This window comes from Sabethes cyaneus, chromosome 1, assembly GCF_943734655.1.
Source record: "Sabethes cyaneus chromosome 1, idSabCyanKW18_F2, whole genome shotgun sequence".
NCBI lineage: Eukaryota > Metazoa > Arthropoda > Insecta > Diptera > Culicidae > Sabethes > Sabethes cyaneus.
This window is the reverse complement of record NC_071353.1, coordinates 130,109,464-130,129,273: the sequence shown is the minus strand read 5'-3', so window position 1 is coordinate 130,129,273 and position 19,810 is coordinate 130,109,464. Positions and strand designations below refer to the sequence as shown.

Sequence of the window (19,810 nt, the reverse complement as noted above, 5' to 3'; positions counted from 1 at the left end):
GTAGAACATTATTATACGTGATTTTCTGAAGTTTCGGAGATTTTGAGCATTTTTGATGAAAAATAGTACTACTTTGAGCTTAAATATTCCCCAAGGTGGCAAATGGTGGCAGACCAAACAACTCGTACTTAAAAGTACAACAAAAAACCTTTAAAATCAAGTGTCAATTGACTGTATCTGTTTGTATCCTCAAAAGTTATAATAGTTTTAAAAATCCTTCACAGCCATGTTTATCGAACAATTAAAATGTACTTCGGATGCAATAAACGCCATTTTGTTTATTTTGACAATCTCTTTCTAACAAGTTGAGTTACCAGCAATTTTTTCGCCTATTTTCGAGTCGAAAATGAATGTAGACTCAAAATTATTTCACGCAATTTATAAGAAAATAGCTTCCAAATAACTAACTTAAGTCTATTTTGTTCAATGCTTTCTATTGATGTCTTTTCAAAAGATCCCACTCATAATGGGCTGGTACCAAATGGCCGAAACACAAATGGTCGAATCACGAATGACCGAAATCCAAATGACCGAATTTCAACAACAGTCACAGAAGACCGAATTTTCTCGGAATGAGTTTTTAGTCTATTTAATTAGAAAACACGAATTGACAAGCAGTTAACAATTAACTTGACTCAAACAAAAAATAAAATAAGCAACACATCTTTTTGTTGTACTTTCAAGTACGAGTTGTTTGATCTGCCACCATTTGCCACCTTGGGAAATATTTAAGCTCAAAGTAGTACTATTTTTCATCAAAAATGCTCAATATCTCCGAAACTTCAGAAAATCACGTATATTAATGTTCTATAAAAACTATTATTTTAGCCAGATAAACAACTTTCTAGAACACTATGAACACGTAAAAGTTGAACAGAATGACTCAGGGTTTAAAAACTGTTTTGAAGGGTTTGTCCATGAATAACGCTTCATAGACAATTTCCATGAAGAAATACAAGTATGGTGTCTTTGACAAAGTTGTTTGTATTGATATTTACTACAACTTTACCGAAAGTACTAAACCTGTATCTCGAATATACGAGAAAATAAATTTCGTATCTCACTTTTAAGGGAATTAATCACCCAAAGATTTCTCTCACAAGAAGGGGATTGTTATACCAAGAAATGTTCCTAAAGACACTATATGCGAAAAACTTCACGTTTCGGCGCTATATCAAACGATCACGTATTTCGCTGATTGGACCACTGTGCGCCGTTGAAAACCTTTTTGAGTTCAACGAACCGTTGTTTAAGTTTGTACAAAAATTAAACAGTATAAGATTTTTATGAACATGACTTAGAATATTCAATAAGACATTTTTATTAGTTGAATTTTAATTAAACAAATAAACAAATAAACAAATTGAACAATTTGGTATGAATTAACATGTTTTAAATAAACTTAATATGTTAATTGTGTGTGAGCTTAAGGAGAAAAACGTATGCTCTTTTGGCACAATCTCGTCCGGGATGACGGTAATATTATACCATATAATAATATTTTGTTTCCAATTTTGTATCATATTGTATACTAGCTGAGTGCCCGATCTTACTCGGGGAGCCTTTGTCTCACAGCCATTTGTACATCGGTTATTGTAACCGAAATGCTTGTAATGCAAAAATACAACGCTTGTTCCTCTTTCGGTCGTTCCGTTGTAAATAATTTATTTTGCAGAAACTTTGCTGAAGAAACAAAAATTGTATCTCATCTCTGTATCGCTATACAACGAATTTTCTAGATTAAGTCAGGGTAAATCTTGAAAAAGCAGTTTTTTTGCTCTAACTTTTTTATTTAAAACCCAATTTAAAAACTATATTCCGAAGACTTTTAGAGCGTATAATGATGCATTTTTTAAAACTTTTAGATAGTTGCTATCTGTTGTCTGAAGCAAGATATAGAGGTTTTCGATTCATAATATTATAGTTTTCCACGGCGTCTCACACCTCCATTGGCACATATTTTCGAAAACGAAATGAATGGTTTAAAAGTACGTATCTGGATCTACAAAATGCATGTATTGACATTTTTCCACACTTCTCCTGTTCTGTAGAAAACGCATTTGAAAAGTGAGTATTTTTCCATATTCAGCCCGCAGTGGTCCAAAGGTCCACCAATATCTACGATCCGCAGGGCCTGGGGAAAAGTTGGGTTCAAATTCTGTTATAATTGGCTTCCATTCTAGCTTGTTTTGTTCCATGGACCCGTAAGCGTTACTTCAAGGGCCATCCCTTACCTGCTTTTTTGCTCTGGAGACACTATAAACACGTTTGTTTCATTACTTTCTTCTACCGTCCCCTCCATCTATTGTAAAAAAAACTAACGTTATAAATATCGCAGGTGAGTTAGAAAACGATGCTTTCAAATCTTTTGATTAAAAAATAATATTAGAGGGTACTTTTAGATTTTACCAAAAGATAGGTCATTTTTTCTAAACAAAATCTTCTGAATACATGAAATATGTAGAGCCAATGGTTTTCGAGATATTGATTTTTGTCTGGAATTTTTGCTTTTTCGACCATAGTGCGTTCCTCCCCATTTGTCAGCTCCCCTTTTTTTGTCTACCCGGCAACCTGCACATCTTTTTTCTTTACAGAAGTCTCTATAAAACCCTATAAAGAAAGAAAAAATAAGCCATTTTTCCTATTTGCACCTTTCGCTTTTAACAATGGCCACCCCACCCATAGGAAATGAATAATTTTGTTATCGTACTTTTCTAAACACAACATTTTATTTATTTATTAGTTCAGTATTACATGCTATCCTGATAAAAAAGTAGAAGGTGTAAAAGTGTTTCTTCCATGGATACAACAAACCTGTCATTTCTTTCATGATTCATCTAATCTTTTAGTGTCACCACCAGGAGCAAGTGTGCACAAATTATTGGTTAAAGGACCATGGGAAAAAACATGGTGTTCTCAGATGAACTCCACGCTGTTTGAATGATTGCCCCTGTGACTCAAACAGAGTCGGCCAACAACAATTAGCACTAATGATCGAACACATTTTATACAGGGCACTTTAATTTGGTGCATAATTACACTTGACAAATCTACAGCTGCGAGCATTGCAGTTTAGTGTTTCGTATTCTGATTTTTTCTATTGTACGGATAAATTGTTATAGTCATATGGGCGTTACTCCTCCCTTCTCGTCAGCAACCTCCGGTCATCAGCTCCTCCTTTTGTCCTACCGTCACTTATGGGAGAATCGTCCAAACATTTCGGTCCCCCTTTTAAGTCAAGATTCTCTTAAGTCAAGGAACATGTGTGCCAAGTTTAATGAAAAACGATCAAGGCGTTCCGGAGCTATGACCTTCCCCTATTAGGAACCTTCCCCCATTTAATAGGGAACCTCCCCCTCCTATTAGGGATACTCCCCCCCCATTTTTGTTGACCCCTCAATGCTGTTCTCTTATGTCAATACTATTATTGTATCATATTGTATTGTATAATTGTATAATTTGTGTGTCAATTCTATGTAATTATGGCATTACGTTTGTACTTTTTTGGGTCATTGATGTTTCGCCCGCCACTGTAAAATAGTTGAAATCGTACCTTATTGGTCGCACACTATCTGTTAAAACAGACACCTATGAATCACACCACAAGGGAGTAGCCTGGGGCCATTACTATTTTCACTATTTTTAACGGGTATGTACAGGGCGAGCAGTAATAGCTGACAGTAAAGTAAATGGTCACAAAAGTAGGACGTTTGTATTAATTTTTATTTTCAGTGCATTTCATATAAAGTAGGGTAAGGAACGAGTGAAGCAGTGTCACCTATTTTAATCAATTGAAAATAAATGAGCCGAAAATGCACTTTTTTATTCATATTTTCAAAATCTTTTGATAGGATCATCTTCACAAATCACTTAACCATACATTTGATTCACACAAACACAATTTACTGGGTTTCCGACAAGAAATATGATGAATTAAAAATTGTTGTCCAAAAACGTATATTTTTCAGTTGCTGAAGGCAATCGCCACCTCGCTACTAACGAATCCATCACATTTTTCAGCACTGATTACAACCACTCTAAAAGTCAAGCACTCAATTGTCACATACCATATTATTCACTCTCTTTTTTTCTATTATCTAAGGCTTTGTCATAGCCGAAAGTTTTATTATTTTATAACAAAACTGAAAGCAAATTCTGAATTGACGGAACCTGTTCACCAGTAGCCGCAGCTGCAGCATAACTGATGGACTATCGTGTTGCCAAGACACTGTTTCGGTTTTGGAAATAAGAATTATAGGTTTGAAATTAACTGAAACCTCCAATAGTGAAAACGTGGTTCAATGCTTTCAAGAGAAATGTATGTTCATAATTAATTTTTCTTTATTAAAAACAACAGAAAAGACAGCTTTTTCAATACTTTTCGAAGATTTTCTCAGTGATTTAATGAAGCAACGATGTGTTTCAATGTTATTTGCTTTGACAACACTGTTCTGAGTCGGACCGTGCGTACTGCTATGTTTACCTCTTTTGTTCTCTCACCATCCTTATGAACAGCGAGTGAGACGTCAAACTCGCAGTTTCCCATAAGAACACTAGAGAATAAAAGAGACGACGAATACCGTTTGCGAACGGTGCGGTGAGTGTATGCCCCGATAAACAATTTAGACAGATGGCATTTCACGCATCTATCTATCTACCGATACGCTATGCCGATTACGCATCAGATGCCGATTAGTAGGTCGCGGATAGGAACGCAAACTTACTGAATAGGGGGAAAAGTTCGAGGTATTTTTTACGGGGACATAAAAAAAATTCAGATTTCAGGATTGCTAAAAAATGCACCTTGAGGGTGAAAATATGTTCGGTCTGATCAAAATTAGTTCCACCGCTCCAACTTTTAAAGCGGAAAATCAAAAGTTTAGCACAACAATAGTGTCTTCCAATGGTAACAGCTTGAAGAACTAAAGATAGCAAGAAGATTGGTATGCTGATATCCCCCACTTAGTCAACCCATCGCTTGTAATAAGGTAAAACAATCAGTGACCCGTTTAGACGGCTTAAAACCGGTTCTTTACCCTATATCTGTTGTGCCCGGGGCCGATAGGATAGCGTTTGGGATCAATTTATGAAAGCGCGTGTAGCTAAGAAGTACATTTATTAAAACTAACTTACAAAATGGGGCTTATATCTAGGTATCTATTGCATGGCACGAGTAGCTCAGTGCCGTGTTGCCAGATAGGGATCCAACAATATCCATAACACTTATCTCAAATCAGTCCAATTCCAATCATTCACCCTTTGTTTTAATTACCATCCGCAATCGTTGTTGCATTACAGCTGGCACGCATTGTGGCATTTCATCCCGAATCTTCTCCAAACGTTGCTTGAAGGTTGAAGTTGAAAGTATCCATAGTCTATCCTTTGGTGCTCCCTAGTGTGCCTAGCATGTAACCCAGAATGCATACAAGTCGAAAGGATTCAAATCAGGCGAAGAGGCAGGTCTCTCTTTCGAAGAAATAAAATCCGAAAAATTGTCCTCACATCGAGCCTTTTAGCTTTCGCCCGGTGAGATGGTGCAGAAACTTATTGGAAGCAGTATGATGCGTGCTTGGAGTGTGTTTTGACGATAGTTAGTAAATGGCTCTTCAAAACATCGATTTAATATTTAGTAATGAACCTTCAAGTTTTTGGAGAAGCGTTCCCATACAATCACCCTGGGAATATTCAGAAACCTTGGAACAGTCAGTTTGTCCCGACTTCCGAGGAATATCAGAACGATTTTGTTGGTTGTGGTGATCCGGTAGCAGGAACATTTTTTCGTCCGAAAACAGACATTCACAATCACCGTGCCGCTTGAGCAGCTACCTACATTTTTCGACCCAAGCGACCAACATTTCAGTCAAACCGTGCACCTGTTGTTTTTGTAGGGAATTCACGGTGTTCAAAATACTGTTATTAAAAAATAAAATAGGCCATTTAAATGCCAGTTGGTTTGCAACGCCATCCTACACCTCTGAGCCAATTTTTGAAAAAATCGATCGATGAATTTTGATTTTTTGAGTTACGTCCTTTTGAAGTTTTAAAGGGCAGATTGCTCATATAAAGTTAATAAAATTCTTTAATTACTCTTCCAAAATAAACGTCAATCACAGATGGTATTGATTTTTTATGCAACATATGCCCATTGGCGATCATTTCAGGAGTTTTACGCTGTATTGGGACTAACCGAAAATGTTCCGGATTAAACTATCACTGAGGGAAATTTCCAGTATTAAACATGAACAAAAAGTTATCATACGATACCTCAAATTATGCCAGAATTCAAAAACTAGGTCAATCGAAGTCACTATAGGTACATTTAGTTGAAGCAACTGGATTTCGACTGAAATTAGTCATATTTCGGTTACCACTACAAATTTGTAACAACCGTGCTAGTAGGGCAGATCAACTACCTAGCACCACGTTGGTTATATTTGGACATGTTCCGGGGACTTCCAGGGACTTTCGGGCACACCCAGACAAGTGACCAGTTTCGTCCATGAACTCAACGTTATCGTGCGACACCTTAAATCACACCAGAATTCAATAACTTGATCAATGGACGCCAAATCTGCTATCTTGGGTCAGCGAAGTTGATCTGCTCAGTACCTCTACACGTACTGGGACCTGCGAGTAAACAGACAACAAAGCATTTACTACCAAAACATCAGAGGCTCACGTACAAAGGCTGCTGATGCTGAGCTTATGGTTTTGCTTGACGATGGTCCTATATTTTTCGATTGAGTGGGTCTCTATCGTATTGAGAGTGTTCTGGTTCTTGAACCCCACTGCACGTTGTTGACGACATACCACACCATGACATTTTTCCCGCAATGGCAGCATGCAAAATCCGACTAGAATAACTCGCAACAATCGTATTGCTTCAGAAAAACCAGCAGATGTGGTTGACGGTCCTTGTGCCTTGTGACTGGTAATGCAAGTCCCCTACTAGCACGGTTGTTACAAACCAGTTATGGTAACCGATTTACGACTAATTTCAGTCATAAATAAGTTTCTGCAACCATAAATGCGAAACGTGTGCTACTAGGGTCACAACTACAGGTGTATCCTGCCAAATATGAGATTTCTTAACTAACTTCGATAGTTTCATACTTACTGGAAAATGATTGTCCCTTTTTCCCTTCCAGTTGCCGTATAAAAGTCCTGCCTACAAAAAACTGTTTCAAGTCTGCCTTGATTTTGACAGTATCGTCATGTACAGCTTCCTGAATCGTTTTAAGACCATCTTGCTTTATTTATCGTCTCATTTTGCAGTCCCTGGGACGGGAACGTCAAGGTTCCTCTTCAGAGCTTCGGTTTTGGATTTCGTCCTGATCCAGCCTTCTCGACAAACTGTTATCGATAAACGTTCCTCCAACACTTTAATTACGTTGGATACAGTTGAATCACAGATAAGTAATATGGATTTTCGCGATGCTCGTGCAAAATTTTGATGCATTGGTCCTCTTGTTTGAAAGCCATTTTGATAACTGAAGAGCAACTTACAAGGTGATAGGTGCTCAGTTTTCTAAATGCATGATTGAAAGGAAGGTGTTAAGTTAAAGTCGACCAAAATTAGATCGTACCCGCCTTTAGTAAAATAAAATGGATTTTACCCTTAACATTTTCTTTGATTCAAACATTTGTATTCAATTTCAACATCAGATCAAAAATGTAATCTTAGGTATAAAAAGCTTTGCTTAATTCATTTTTAACACTAGAGGTAAGTAAATTTAATACGTAATGCTTTCGAATAGTTGTCCAATCAACCGTGAGAGTGACGTAAATCGGTTGGTTCATCTCTCTGAAGATTGATATGGTATATTTTCACTGAAGCCTTGAACCACAAATTTTACCTCGTAATGTTTTTTATCGAATTAATTAAGACTAGAAGTAAACAACGGTCTGACCTTAATAGCAAACCAAAAGCAAAGCCTGTACGCCAAAGGTGAAACTTTCCGTTACGCTAACGATCTAGGTTAGGTATATTGACGTTGTTAGCAGAAACTTGAAAACCCCAATATCTATTACACGCAGCGAGCGACAGCCGGGACCCGGGACCGGATGCGTGCAAGAAATAACTTCTTACCCCCATCCAGGGGTTCCTCCGAAAGAAGACAACATTCTACTAGGTACAAACCTACATACTGACTACTAACGGCACATTGATGTCTGTGTGTATGTACGTGTACGTGTGCATGTGTACGCACTCAATTAAACATTTCTTATTAATGAGCAAAATCGAACTTCGAAGCCGAACCGCTCATGTCGGTAGTAAATTACGGCCGCAACGGAAAGGCAAGCCCACAAAGGATGTACCGTAACGTGGGGTAGAATTGAATCAATTTTTGTAAAGTTTTTTAGTACAAACGATGGTTTCTGCAGCACGGAAGCCATCAAAAGACATTGTGAACAATAATAATTATTTCTCAAAATTCTTAAATCTTGGATGGCTCGCATGCATTAATCTGATTTTTTTCAAAATCTTTGTTTTGGAAGATATCAAGCCTTAGTGATGATCAATACTCTGTCAAGGAATTATATTGTGGCTCCAGCACAAAATTGGACTTCTGAAAAAACGGCAAACGATTTTTCTTCCGTACCGAACATTAAACCTAGTGTCGGAAGTAGCGCACTGTATGGCAAATGAGACACGCTGCACAGTGCACTACTTCCTACATTAGGTTTAATGTTCAGTACGGAAGAAAAATCGTTTGCCGTTTTGTCGGAAGTCGAATTTTGTGCTGGCGACACAAAACACACTTTAGTGGATGTAAGATCGTCAGTGTACATACAAATGGCTGTAATGGTCTAGTTAATCAGACGACATAACAGATGTGCGGCCAAAACAATTTCAATAACAAGTAATTTCTACGTGACAAAGAAATTTGATAAAGAACATTATTCAATTCCTGAAGAAGACTAAATATATAGAGTCGAAACGTTTTTCCATGTCAGAATCCAAAAATCTGTTATGTTCTGCTCTGTTAAAAGACTGACATCTAACTAAACAGGGAATCATAAATTTAAAACCGACAAAACAGATTCAAGGAATTGTACCAACAATACAAATGACGGGAATCACACTCGAGCAGCAACGGCGTGATCACAATTACTTTATTTTACGGTACAAACCTTATGCGTGTTCTCGGTTAATGTTCCGACGATGTTGCAAGAGCTCTTCATTATTCCGCCCATTTGGTTGCCAACTAGCAGAAGCTGTGAATGTTCGATGAGAAGAGAGGTGTCAGTTCCGTTTCGGAGAAACTTTAATTGCTTCACCGATCCGGAGCAATTCAGACGATGTGAAAGCACACTAATAGATAATGAAATTGACGCGTCTGTACACGAGTGTCATGAATGTGAATTATTAATTTACAAAATTTTTTTTTGAAAAAGTTCCATAATGGATTCCAAACGAGGAACATGTTGAATTGTAGAATTTGGTCATTGCATTGATTTTGACATGTTTGACATATGATGCAAATTAATGTACGAGTGACAGGAAACTGAGCCGTATTCCTAAGAGTAAAAGGTCATATTCGGATTCTTCCGATGCACAATCTCAAATTAAGCTATGGGCATGTATGTGCACAGTACGGTACATACTGATGGTCGTTCATGGCAAGACGATAGCATGCGTGCTAGCTAGCAAGGAGATTTAATTGAAAATAGTTTCCATGACTCTTGTAGATCCGACCGGTATATTGCATTGATTAAGAGGTTGCAGTATAACATTAAGTTAAATTTATAAATGGTTCAACTACTGCTAGTGTCAATTTCAATTCTGCATTACACACTATGCTGATAGTTGAGTCCATTTTCCATACGACTAGTTGAACGGCTTGAGCTGAACAAACCATTTGTATCTGAAATTACTCATGTTTAACACGTACGCACTTTATAGCTAATAATGGAATATCTAATTAACATTGATTCAGTCATCCGATGAACAGTGATTTGAAAATTAACATATCATTAGCAATTATCAAAATAAATGTTCATTGACGCAGTCAACTGCCTCCTTTTAATGATAATCGTTGCAGCTATTCTGCAAAAACTATTTTTGCTTGAAAACAATTGTCTTGGTAACCGAACGCTCATTAGTAGCAATCAATGGGCAGTGCCGGGAAGATGACATTTAAACTGTACAAAAATTCCTTTATTCCTGATCCCGATCCCGATCTCGATCCCGTCCCGCACGCGCTACATTATTTTCTAGCGGTTGGGATGCCAACACGTCCAGGAAAAAAGAGCGACGGAAGCGCTAATGGATATACAGTAATCCCCCCAATAAGGACGCTAATAGGGACCGCGTTAATGGAAACCGTGTTAATGGAGTCTACGTAGTATATGGGAATTGACTTAATTGGTTCCAACATGGAATAACTCTTGACCGTATAGAACGTTGGTGTCTTCGACAAAGTTGTTCAGCAGATCGAGGGCTTTTCATTGGATTGTAATATTTCGGAATTGCCTCACTGCGTGGCGCTAGCGTATATGTAATATTTTTGTATAGGCACTTGCGTTACTGACTATCTAGAAAGTTGTGGTCTTCGGGAAGGTTACTCAAATGACTGTCATCTTCAAGATCGCATGAAAAATAGTGCAGAACTGATCCACTACGAGGCGCTAGTGTGTATGTGATATGCATAGACAGGCTGTATCTTGCGCTGCTGACTCTCTAGAAAGTTGTGGTCTTCGGGAAGGTTACTCATATGACTGTCACCTTCAATATGGTATGGAAAATAATGCAGAATTGACTCAACGGACGGTGCTAGTGTATTTGTGATTTTTTTTGTGTTTGTCATAACTCATGATTTTGGTAATGTACAAGAAGTTGCTTTCTACGGAGTTCAAGTGACAGTAGTTATTTAACTAGTTGGAAAATATTCTAATATTTTGCTCGTTATTTTACGCAATGTTGGTCGCTTACAAAAAATCTCTGCAAAATGCAACGTTGGCAGTCGATGAAAATCCTTAGAATTTTTCACTTCTCGCATTTAACATGCAACGGACATGAAAAATATACTGCAACACGGGAAAGCTGAATTACTAACAGTAACATTACGTATGCCGTTGACTTCACATTATTAATGCTTATTAAGTCATTGCAAGTTTCGATTAAAAAAATAGTGATAAAAATGAAAATATAATTGTTCATGAATCATAAGAATGTTTAGAAAGTAGCTGGAAATGTGTTAACGTGACTGAAACTAATTGAATAAGTGAGTTGGTGGGATTTCTCTGGCCACTTAGGAAATAGCATTAATAGTTGGTAGATTAGCACGATAGATTTTTTTGCAGGCAGTAAATGTTGCTAGAGAATAAAATTGAGCGTCGAGCGTTCAGCATCGCAAGATACAGCCTGTATAAGAATACTACCTATACGTGGCGCGAGTAAGTTCTGCGTTATTTTTCATACCATCTTGAAGGTGTCAGTCATTTGAATAACCTTCCCGAAGACCGCAACCTTCTAGATAGTTAGTAGCGCAAGATACAGCCTGTCTAAGCTTAATACATGCCCGCTAGCGCCACGTAGTGAGTCAGTTCTGCGTTATTCTCCATGCCATCTTGAAGGTTTTAGTCATTTGAGTAACCTTCCCGAAGACCGCAACCTTCTAGATAGTCAGCAGCGCAAGATACAGCCTGTATAAACAAATCACATGGACACTAGCGCCACTAGTGAGTCAGTTCTGCGCTACTTTTCATGCCATCTTGTAGATAGCAGTCATTTGAGCAACCTTCCCGAAGACCGCAACTCTCTAGGTAGTCAGCAGCGCAAGATATAGCCTGTATAAGAGTGTTACATATATGCTAGCGCCACGTAGTGAGACAATTCCGCAATACTATAATCCAATGAAAACCCGTTGATGTACTGAACGACTCTGTCGAAGACACCAACCTTCTATACGGCCAGGATCATGAGTTATTCCATGTTGGAACCAATTAAGTCAATTCCCATATGCTACATAGACTCCAATAAGGACGTTCGACCGCGTTAATGGAATCACTCGAGACCGTCCTTATTGGAAACGTTCTTATTCGAAACCGCGTTATTCGGGGGACTGCTGTACATTTAATTTTAACATCCCAGTAAGAATTTTGTCCGGAAACAAGCAAATATTTTGCTTGTGTTATTGCAACGTCGGACGACAAATTCCTACCGGGATTGCTTCTCGGAACGAGTGCTTGATAAAAATGATATTACAAAGCCGAAAGCCGAAAATGATGCGAAGGAGAAGCAATAACCAAACTTCAGTTTCATTTATAAGTCCATAAACTATGTCGTTTGTAAAATTTCGTGCAATTCTGGACCCTTCGCTACAAACCTGTACGAAAATTTCGAAAACTTTTCATTTATTTTTACGACATAACTGGCTTTACTTTAGTTTTGGGGTGCGAAACTACCGCACTTCAGCTGTCACATGTCACGAGCGTACCAACACAGAACAGAAGTGGAAGTCCGAACGATTCGGCGATCAAAACTGGTAACAGAGTCTTTTTTGTTTTTATTTTTCTTTAGGAAGGTTTTCGCACAGAAGCGAATAACAGCAATATAAGCAGAACGCTCGCTGTCAATCGCATAGCAGCTTTCACATGCTTTCGTGTGCATTCGTATGCGTTCGTGTGTTTTCGTGGAAAAAAGTGACTCGCCACCGCCAGGTTCGCTAGTATCTGTAGAAAGTAGCGTGTACGTGTTTGGATTTCTACTTCCACTTCTGTTCTGTGGTACCAAGGTATGTGAAGTCCTCTACTGCGTCATATCGTTCTTCATCCATCCAAGTAAATGCCGTTTGGACTTCTTGTCAGTAAGCATGTACTTCGTTTTGGCGGTATTAATGGTAAGTCCGCATCTCGCTGCTTAAACGGGAAGCAAAGGCCTAAAGGTCTCTTCCACTGCTCTACGGCTGATTTTGCTAATATCGACGTCATCATCAAGAAGCATATGAGGTTTCGTGATGATAGTCCCATTCCTTTTCACGTTTGCTCTTCGTATTGCACCTTCCGAGGCAATGAATGTTGAATAGTAGATTAAAGAGTGCATCCTTTTGCTTCAGCCCATTTAACGTCACGAAAGCGACTGGGGTCTCACCCGATATTTTGACGCATGATTTTGACCAATCCAGCGTCACACGAATCAGCGTAACTTGTTTCGAAGGAAAACATTGTTCTACTGTTATCTGCCATAACTCATTTCGTTTGACTGAATCGTACGCCGCCTTAAAGTCCACAAACAGATGATGAGTCTGCAAGTTGTACTCCCGGAAATTAACATTTGATCCGTTTCGTGGAGCGACTCTCATGAAAAACGGTTTGGTACTCATCGACGAGAACTGTGCTAACGGTCTCAGTCTACAGAATAGAATACGGGAAACCTTATTGAGCAATGTAATGCCTCGATAGTTTTCATATGAAAGGCGATGTCCTTTTTTAAAAATGGGGTGATTGAGAGGCCATCCAACTACTTCTCCAGCATTTGTTCTTCCGCCCAATTCCTGATCGCTCACAATACTTATCCGGCAAATAAGTTCTTCTCATACTCGCATTTTTAGACGATGAGTTCTTTTTTCTGCAACACTAGCCTTTCTATACTTTTCTCTGTTATGACCTGTTGCCACAGTAGGCATGCGATTCCTCGCTTGGTATTTTCGCCTGGTTTCATGTCAGACATTCGGCATCAAACCAGCTGTTAGGTTGTGTCACAGTGGTTTCAATGACACCCTAGATGCCCTGCTGTACTGTGATTCGTTGACGAAGTTTTCCAGCGTATTCCGTTTCCACACCATCTGCCGTCAACCGCTGGATGTTGGAATGCAACGTCCTCTCAGTGCGAGCACTCGCCGCTTTCGATCATCTTGCGCGAATATTACATACGACGATATAGTGGTTAGAGTCGATATTTGGTCCTCGAACGGATCGTGAATATTTTTGATATCCGAAAAAGATCTTAACGGTGGATCTAAGGTAAGATATGATCGATCTGGGAGCTAATGTTTCCGATTATTTAGTCGTAGAAAGTGAGAACTACAGATGCTTCTTCCCCTGGTCGTGACAAAGTTTCTTTACTTTAGACCATTGGTTTAAAATATATTGAGACTGCAGCTCACACTCTCTCGGTTGGTACCCGAGTGTTTTGGCAATTTAACCACAGCCGTACCCTTCTATTAGATAGTTTCGTATCTAATTTTGTCCCTCCAGTGTAACTATTCCATACACCATATTGCAATTTCCCAGTTTCATCCAGTTTACCATTCTGCTAACCAAACGCTCCTCCACTTTACGAATTCCTATCTTCCGATCAGCGCATTTGCATCTTCGATGACGATTTTCATGCAGGGCACTCTCCATCTCCATCTCCAATCGCAATCGTTTACGTGTATCCGCTCTTGATGATGCTTTGGAAAACACTCAATTATGATCACGTTTACTTATTCTAGAAACTAAACAACAATGTATATAGTATCACAGATCACAATAACAATAGATCAAACAAATGGTCACAGTGATAAAAATACCCAACATGGAAAAAAATGGTATCACAGAACAATGTTACTTCTTTTTATCACAGAAGAACACGAAAATTCCCCTCTGATATGGAAATATAAATCAATTTTCATTCACAAGCAATTTGCAGCATTTTGCTTTTAATTTCAGCATATGGTGCTTTATTTACACTACTACCAATGTGTGAGGCAGTTGCGCCTGAAACTCTTCTATCGTGTTGACATAGCTAGTATTTGAGTGACAACCACTTGCTACTGGTGCTAGTGTATATGAACGATTCAATGATACTCTTTTGATCTGTTTTTGAAAAGCATCTAATCCCTGTGCAGGCTTTTTCGGCCTACCGGATTTAAACAACACAGACACCACTATACAAAATGGGCCCAATTTAGCCGCAGCGACTTTATCTTGTCATCTTGACAAATCTTGTCTCGAATGAATATAGTTTCAATATATTGTTTGAATATTGTTCAGGCTACCGCTTAATGGGCTGAAAATACCCTCTTGTACCCTACTTGAAACAATTACCTGCAACAGGGTCTACTGCGGAAATCCCTTTCTCTAGAATTTACGACATGTTCATGTGAATAACATGAAGCGTGAAGTTAGACGCGAGAAGCGAGAAGTGAGGAAACAGAAGTGAGAAGTGTGACGTGAGATGTGAGAAGTGAGAAGTGAGATATTAGAAATGAGAAATGAAAAATGAGAAATGGGAAGTGAGAAGTAAAATGTGAGAAGTGAGAGGTGAGAAGTAAGAAATAAGAATTGAGATATGTGAAGTTATAAATATGAAGTGAGAAGTATAAAGTGAGAAGTTAAAAGTAAGAAATGAGAACTAAGAAGTGACCAGTAAGAAGTAATACATGAGAAGCAAGAAGTGAGAAGTAAGACGGTAGATGTGAGTACTGAGAAGAAGGACACGAGATATGAAAAATAAGAAGTGAGAAATGAGAAATAAAAAGTAAGACGTGAGAAGTGAGAGGTGTTAGGTGAGAAGTAAGAAGTGAGTTATGAGAAGTGAGAAATGTGAAGCACAGTAGATTCTCGGAAAAGTTCACCGATTGGGGAATGGGGAATGGGGTATTTTCGGATTCAGGTGTACTATCCGTACTCTACCCTAGCCGATTCACATCATCATGTAAACAAATATTATGCAACAGGTCAAAACAAAACAGACAAAACTCCGACCGTATTGAGACACACGGCGGGCACCGAACGCAAGCACCAGCGTCATGCATACACTTCACCAGTGTACGCATTCTGCTGACCTGTTTCTCCGACCCGTCGGTGGTCGATGTGATTCGGTGTTCAGTAAAGATTCAAATTACAATTCCAGAACCAAATGTATCGAACAAAGAATCTTTCTGTCCCAGTAGTCTATCCCTTTTTAGCTTTAAGAATGCGTTTAGAATAGGGAAAATATCGATATGCATTACCGATATTTTCCACCAAAATTCAACTATAAAAGCAAACCCTTCGACTAATAAAGCAAGCCATTTCTTCAGACTTAGTGTATTCAATGCGACCCTAATCGGGCTATCGCCAACTGCAGAAATAAGTCTTTCGAGCAACCCCGAGATCCGTTGATCTACCACGGGCTATTGCTAACAACGAATAGTGAATAGTGATATACTATACAGGATACACATTTTTATGTATCTAGACGGTGTAATGTAAAGAAATATTTAGCAAGATCTTTATGAAATAATACGTAGTTCCTTTCAGTAAATTTAAATTAGTCAGTTATACTAGTTTACTTCTGTTTTTTTTTCGTAGTCTACGACAACGTTTTGATAATGTTCGCGCTTATTTTTTGTTCTCTGCTGTTCCTTCTTTTGCATTTAAAATTCAATCTTAGTTTGCGCTTTTCCAGTATGTTATCAAAATTCCTCAAGTAACTATGTGCCCGTATTGAACTATTACTATAACTGTCCGGTACAAGAGTTTAATTTAATTCCAGTTATGATGAGATTCTACGTGCAGCTGTATACCGACAAATGAGAAATAAAGATAGAAGTAAAACACACGTGTGTGAATGAACTCTTGGACAACCAATAAATTCAAACTCTCAGAAAATTTAAGGCAAAAGTTAACTTTTTAGAGTATTGCATGAGAGCTAATATTCGCTTAACTTTTCTGTATAATTTACTTTTCAGAGAGTTAACATTTCTGAGAGTTCACTGTATAAAGTGAGAAGTATGAAATGAGAAGTGTGAAATGAGATGTGAAAAGTGAGAAGTTTAAAGTGAGAAATGAGAAGTACGAAGTACGAAGTAAGACGTGAGAAGTGAGAAATGAGAAGTAAGACGTGAGGTGTGAGAAGTGAGAAGTAGGACGGGAGATATGAGAAGTATGAAATGAGAAATAAAAAGTGAGACGAGAGAAGCGATAAGTGCGAAGTGTAAAGTGAGAAGTGAGAAGTTTGAGGTGAGAAGTAAGAAGTGAGATGTGAGAAATAATAAATGAGAAGTAAAACGTGAGATGTGAGAGGCCAGAAGTGAGAAATGACCAGCGAGCATTTGAAGAAAAGAATTAAGAAATAGTCAATAGCACTAGGTTTGGTCTTACATTCAACCTTTTGACCGTTAGGCCTCACGTTCACTATATATTTCAACCATTATGGTTCACATCCACTATGCTTGATGTCTGTATGGCTACCGTAGTATGTCTTGTGTTTTTACGCCTAACATCCATGTGCGTCACGTCCCATTGTTCTTTCACCAATTGTCGTTAAGAAGTCGTTTAGAAAATTCACGCTTATGGTGGGTGCGAAATTCGAGCCTTTTTAACTAATGACCAAGACATACATACCTAAAATTAAGAAAAAAGCATTGAAAAATATATCCAAAAGTACAGCGAAGCAAAACGGTATTGAGGAAGTGTCTTGTGGACGTTATGGCGTTCGCTATTAGGTTAAGTCCGCTCAATGTTAAGTCCGATTTCGATATATCCCTGATGGTTTGCAACTTTAATATAATCTGATTAGAGTAAAATGTAGCTTAAAAAATAATTGATCGTTTACTATCATTAACTCAATTTTTTAAATTTTGTGACTTGGTCCGGTCTTACTTAACACTGACCATATGTGACTCGTAAAAGCTCATATAGATATATAGGTATATAGGTATCCAGGTATATAGGTTTCGATTACACTCCAATTCGTGCTTCGTTTCTCGAGAATGTGATCTTATGTGATTCGTTACAGTAGTTCTTATCAGACTCGAACAGGCTGCTCGCATTTGATGATGAGGATGATCTTATTGTCTTGCAAAGATAATGATCGGCCGCTTCGTTCACGCGTTCGGTTTCCGATAAAAAAATTTGTGATTTTGCTGCTCGCTGTCGAGTGCTAGGTAGTGCTAGTGCCAACAAAAGACGACAAAAATACAACGGAAATAACATGAAATACATTAAAAAAGCACCAAAAAGGCGGCAAAACATACAAAATAAATATTCGAAATATTCACCAGAAAGTCAACGAAAAAATGACGGGAAGAGAGTGAAAAGACAACATTTTTGCTGTTTGGACAACAAACTAAATGACAAACTGAAAAGTGACGAAAAAACAACAAAAAATATGGCGAAACAACGACTAAAGGTAATGCAAAGACGATATAGAACAAAACAAAGGACGACTTAAAGACGCGAAAATAGCAACAACAAAAAAAAAACATAAAACGGCATAAACCGCCGAAAAAAGTGACAAAAATGCGAAAAACAGGCGTCTAAAAACGATGAACAGGCGCCGAAAATACAATGAAAAAAAAAAATGGCAAAATGGCAGTGAAAAGGAGATGAAAAGATAATAGGAAAATGACGAAAAGATTTATCTAAAATTCTTTTTTAATTTTAGGTTTCGTATTCTACTAAGACGCTCCAAAAACTTCAGTCTTCAGACGAAAAGATTATAAAGGAACGATGAAAATCAAGTAAATCGATGACAAAAAGACGACGAAGGCGGTGAAAAACATCGAAACGACCAAGGAAAGATGACAGTAATGAGTCCACACATGGAAACAAAAAAAGGAAAGATGACAAAAAATGATTACAAGTCGGTTAAAAGACGAAAGACGTTAAAACTACGATGAAAGGACGCCGAAAAATTTCCATAGAAGCGACGAAAAATGGGCAAAAAAACGATATAGAATGACGAAAAGATTATAAATAGATGCTGAAAAGGCGATGAAAAGAAGATAAAAAGATGGCAACAAGAAATGTCACGCAAGTACAAAAGACAACCAAAAACGCCGCCGACGACGATAAAAAGTGACAACAAATCACAAAATGTGAGAATAAGCGTGGTTCATTTCCCTGGGATCGTTGGTCTAAGATATGTAGTCTGGAGTAACAAGAAATGTATGCTCTATTGCTCTGTGAAAGTTTCAGCTGTGACTCGGTCGGTTTACTGACAATGGCTTAAACTCTGATTTATTGGGAACATAATATTATGCAAAACAAAAAATAATATACACATGTTTCAGAGAATATGATCCTCATTTCGCTAAATTTAATATTATTTTTATTGGTTATATTTAATCTATCTGGATGAGAGTATTAAAACACCTGGCTAGTTTCGTTAGAACACATATTCTGAAAACAGAACAATCGAACTGATGAACAGCAGGTATCGGTCCAAACAAAAAAAAACCTTTTAAATGAAACAACAATGTTCAAGCACACACAAAAACAGTCAGCCGCATTTTACATCACAATTGAGGTTGTTGTTTATGTTTTCCAATAAATTTTATACACCATTTTAGATAAAATAAAAGCAAATAGAGTCCCACTTGTCAATGCTTCGAATTTAATTTTCCCAACAAAAATAAAAATCGATTGCTTCCCCATCGTTGTTTTTTTACCTTCATTCTCCGGTGCTCCGGTGAAAGCAAATTGACTTCCCCGTTCGTTTTGTCGTCAACGACAACGACAAATAAACCAACGAAAACACGGTCCCGTAAAACACTCGGCTGACTGGGGATCACCTTGTTGAACCTGGACTTTCCCCCCTGGAAAATGGACTTTTCACAATAATGGTACTCACCCCCAGATCCAGATAGGTCGTGTAGATCGGATAGGGAAGCGCAATGACCATCCCGGCCAGCCAGGAAGCGCAGCTGCACACGAACGCAGGCAGGCGGGCCTTCAGCGGGTCCGTTAGCCACCGTTTGCGATCCCAAGCTATCAGCAGATGGGAAATCATGGCCACGTGCAGGGGAATGTCCTGTGCCAAAGAAAGAAAGAAAGAAAGTTTGAAAATCGAATTAATTTAAGCCGGTGTTGCCTTTGTTAGTAGCCCGTTCCG

The 19,810-nt window shown here is 38.2% G+C and overlaps 1 protein-coding gene across 1 annotated transcript in view; it reads right to left on the bottom strand.

Annotated features, from left to right (window-relative positions):
• The window catches only part of LOC128744928 (G-protein coupled receptor moody), a 141,564-nt gene that overhangs the window by 92,591 nt on the left and 29,163 nt on the right, over positions 1–19,810 (bottom strand). Inside the window, exon 2 of the mRNA XM_053842030.1 lies at positions 19,550–19,729. Coding sequence (XP_053698005.1) covers positions 19,550–19,729 — 180 coding nt within the window. The remainder of the gene's footprint in view (positions 1–19,549; positions 19,730–19,810) is intronic.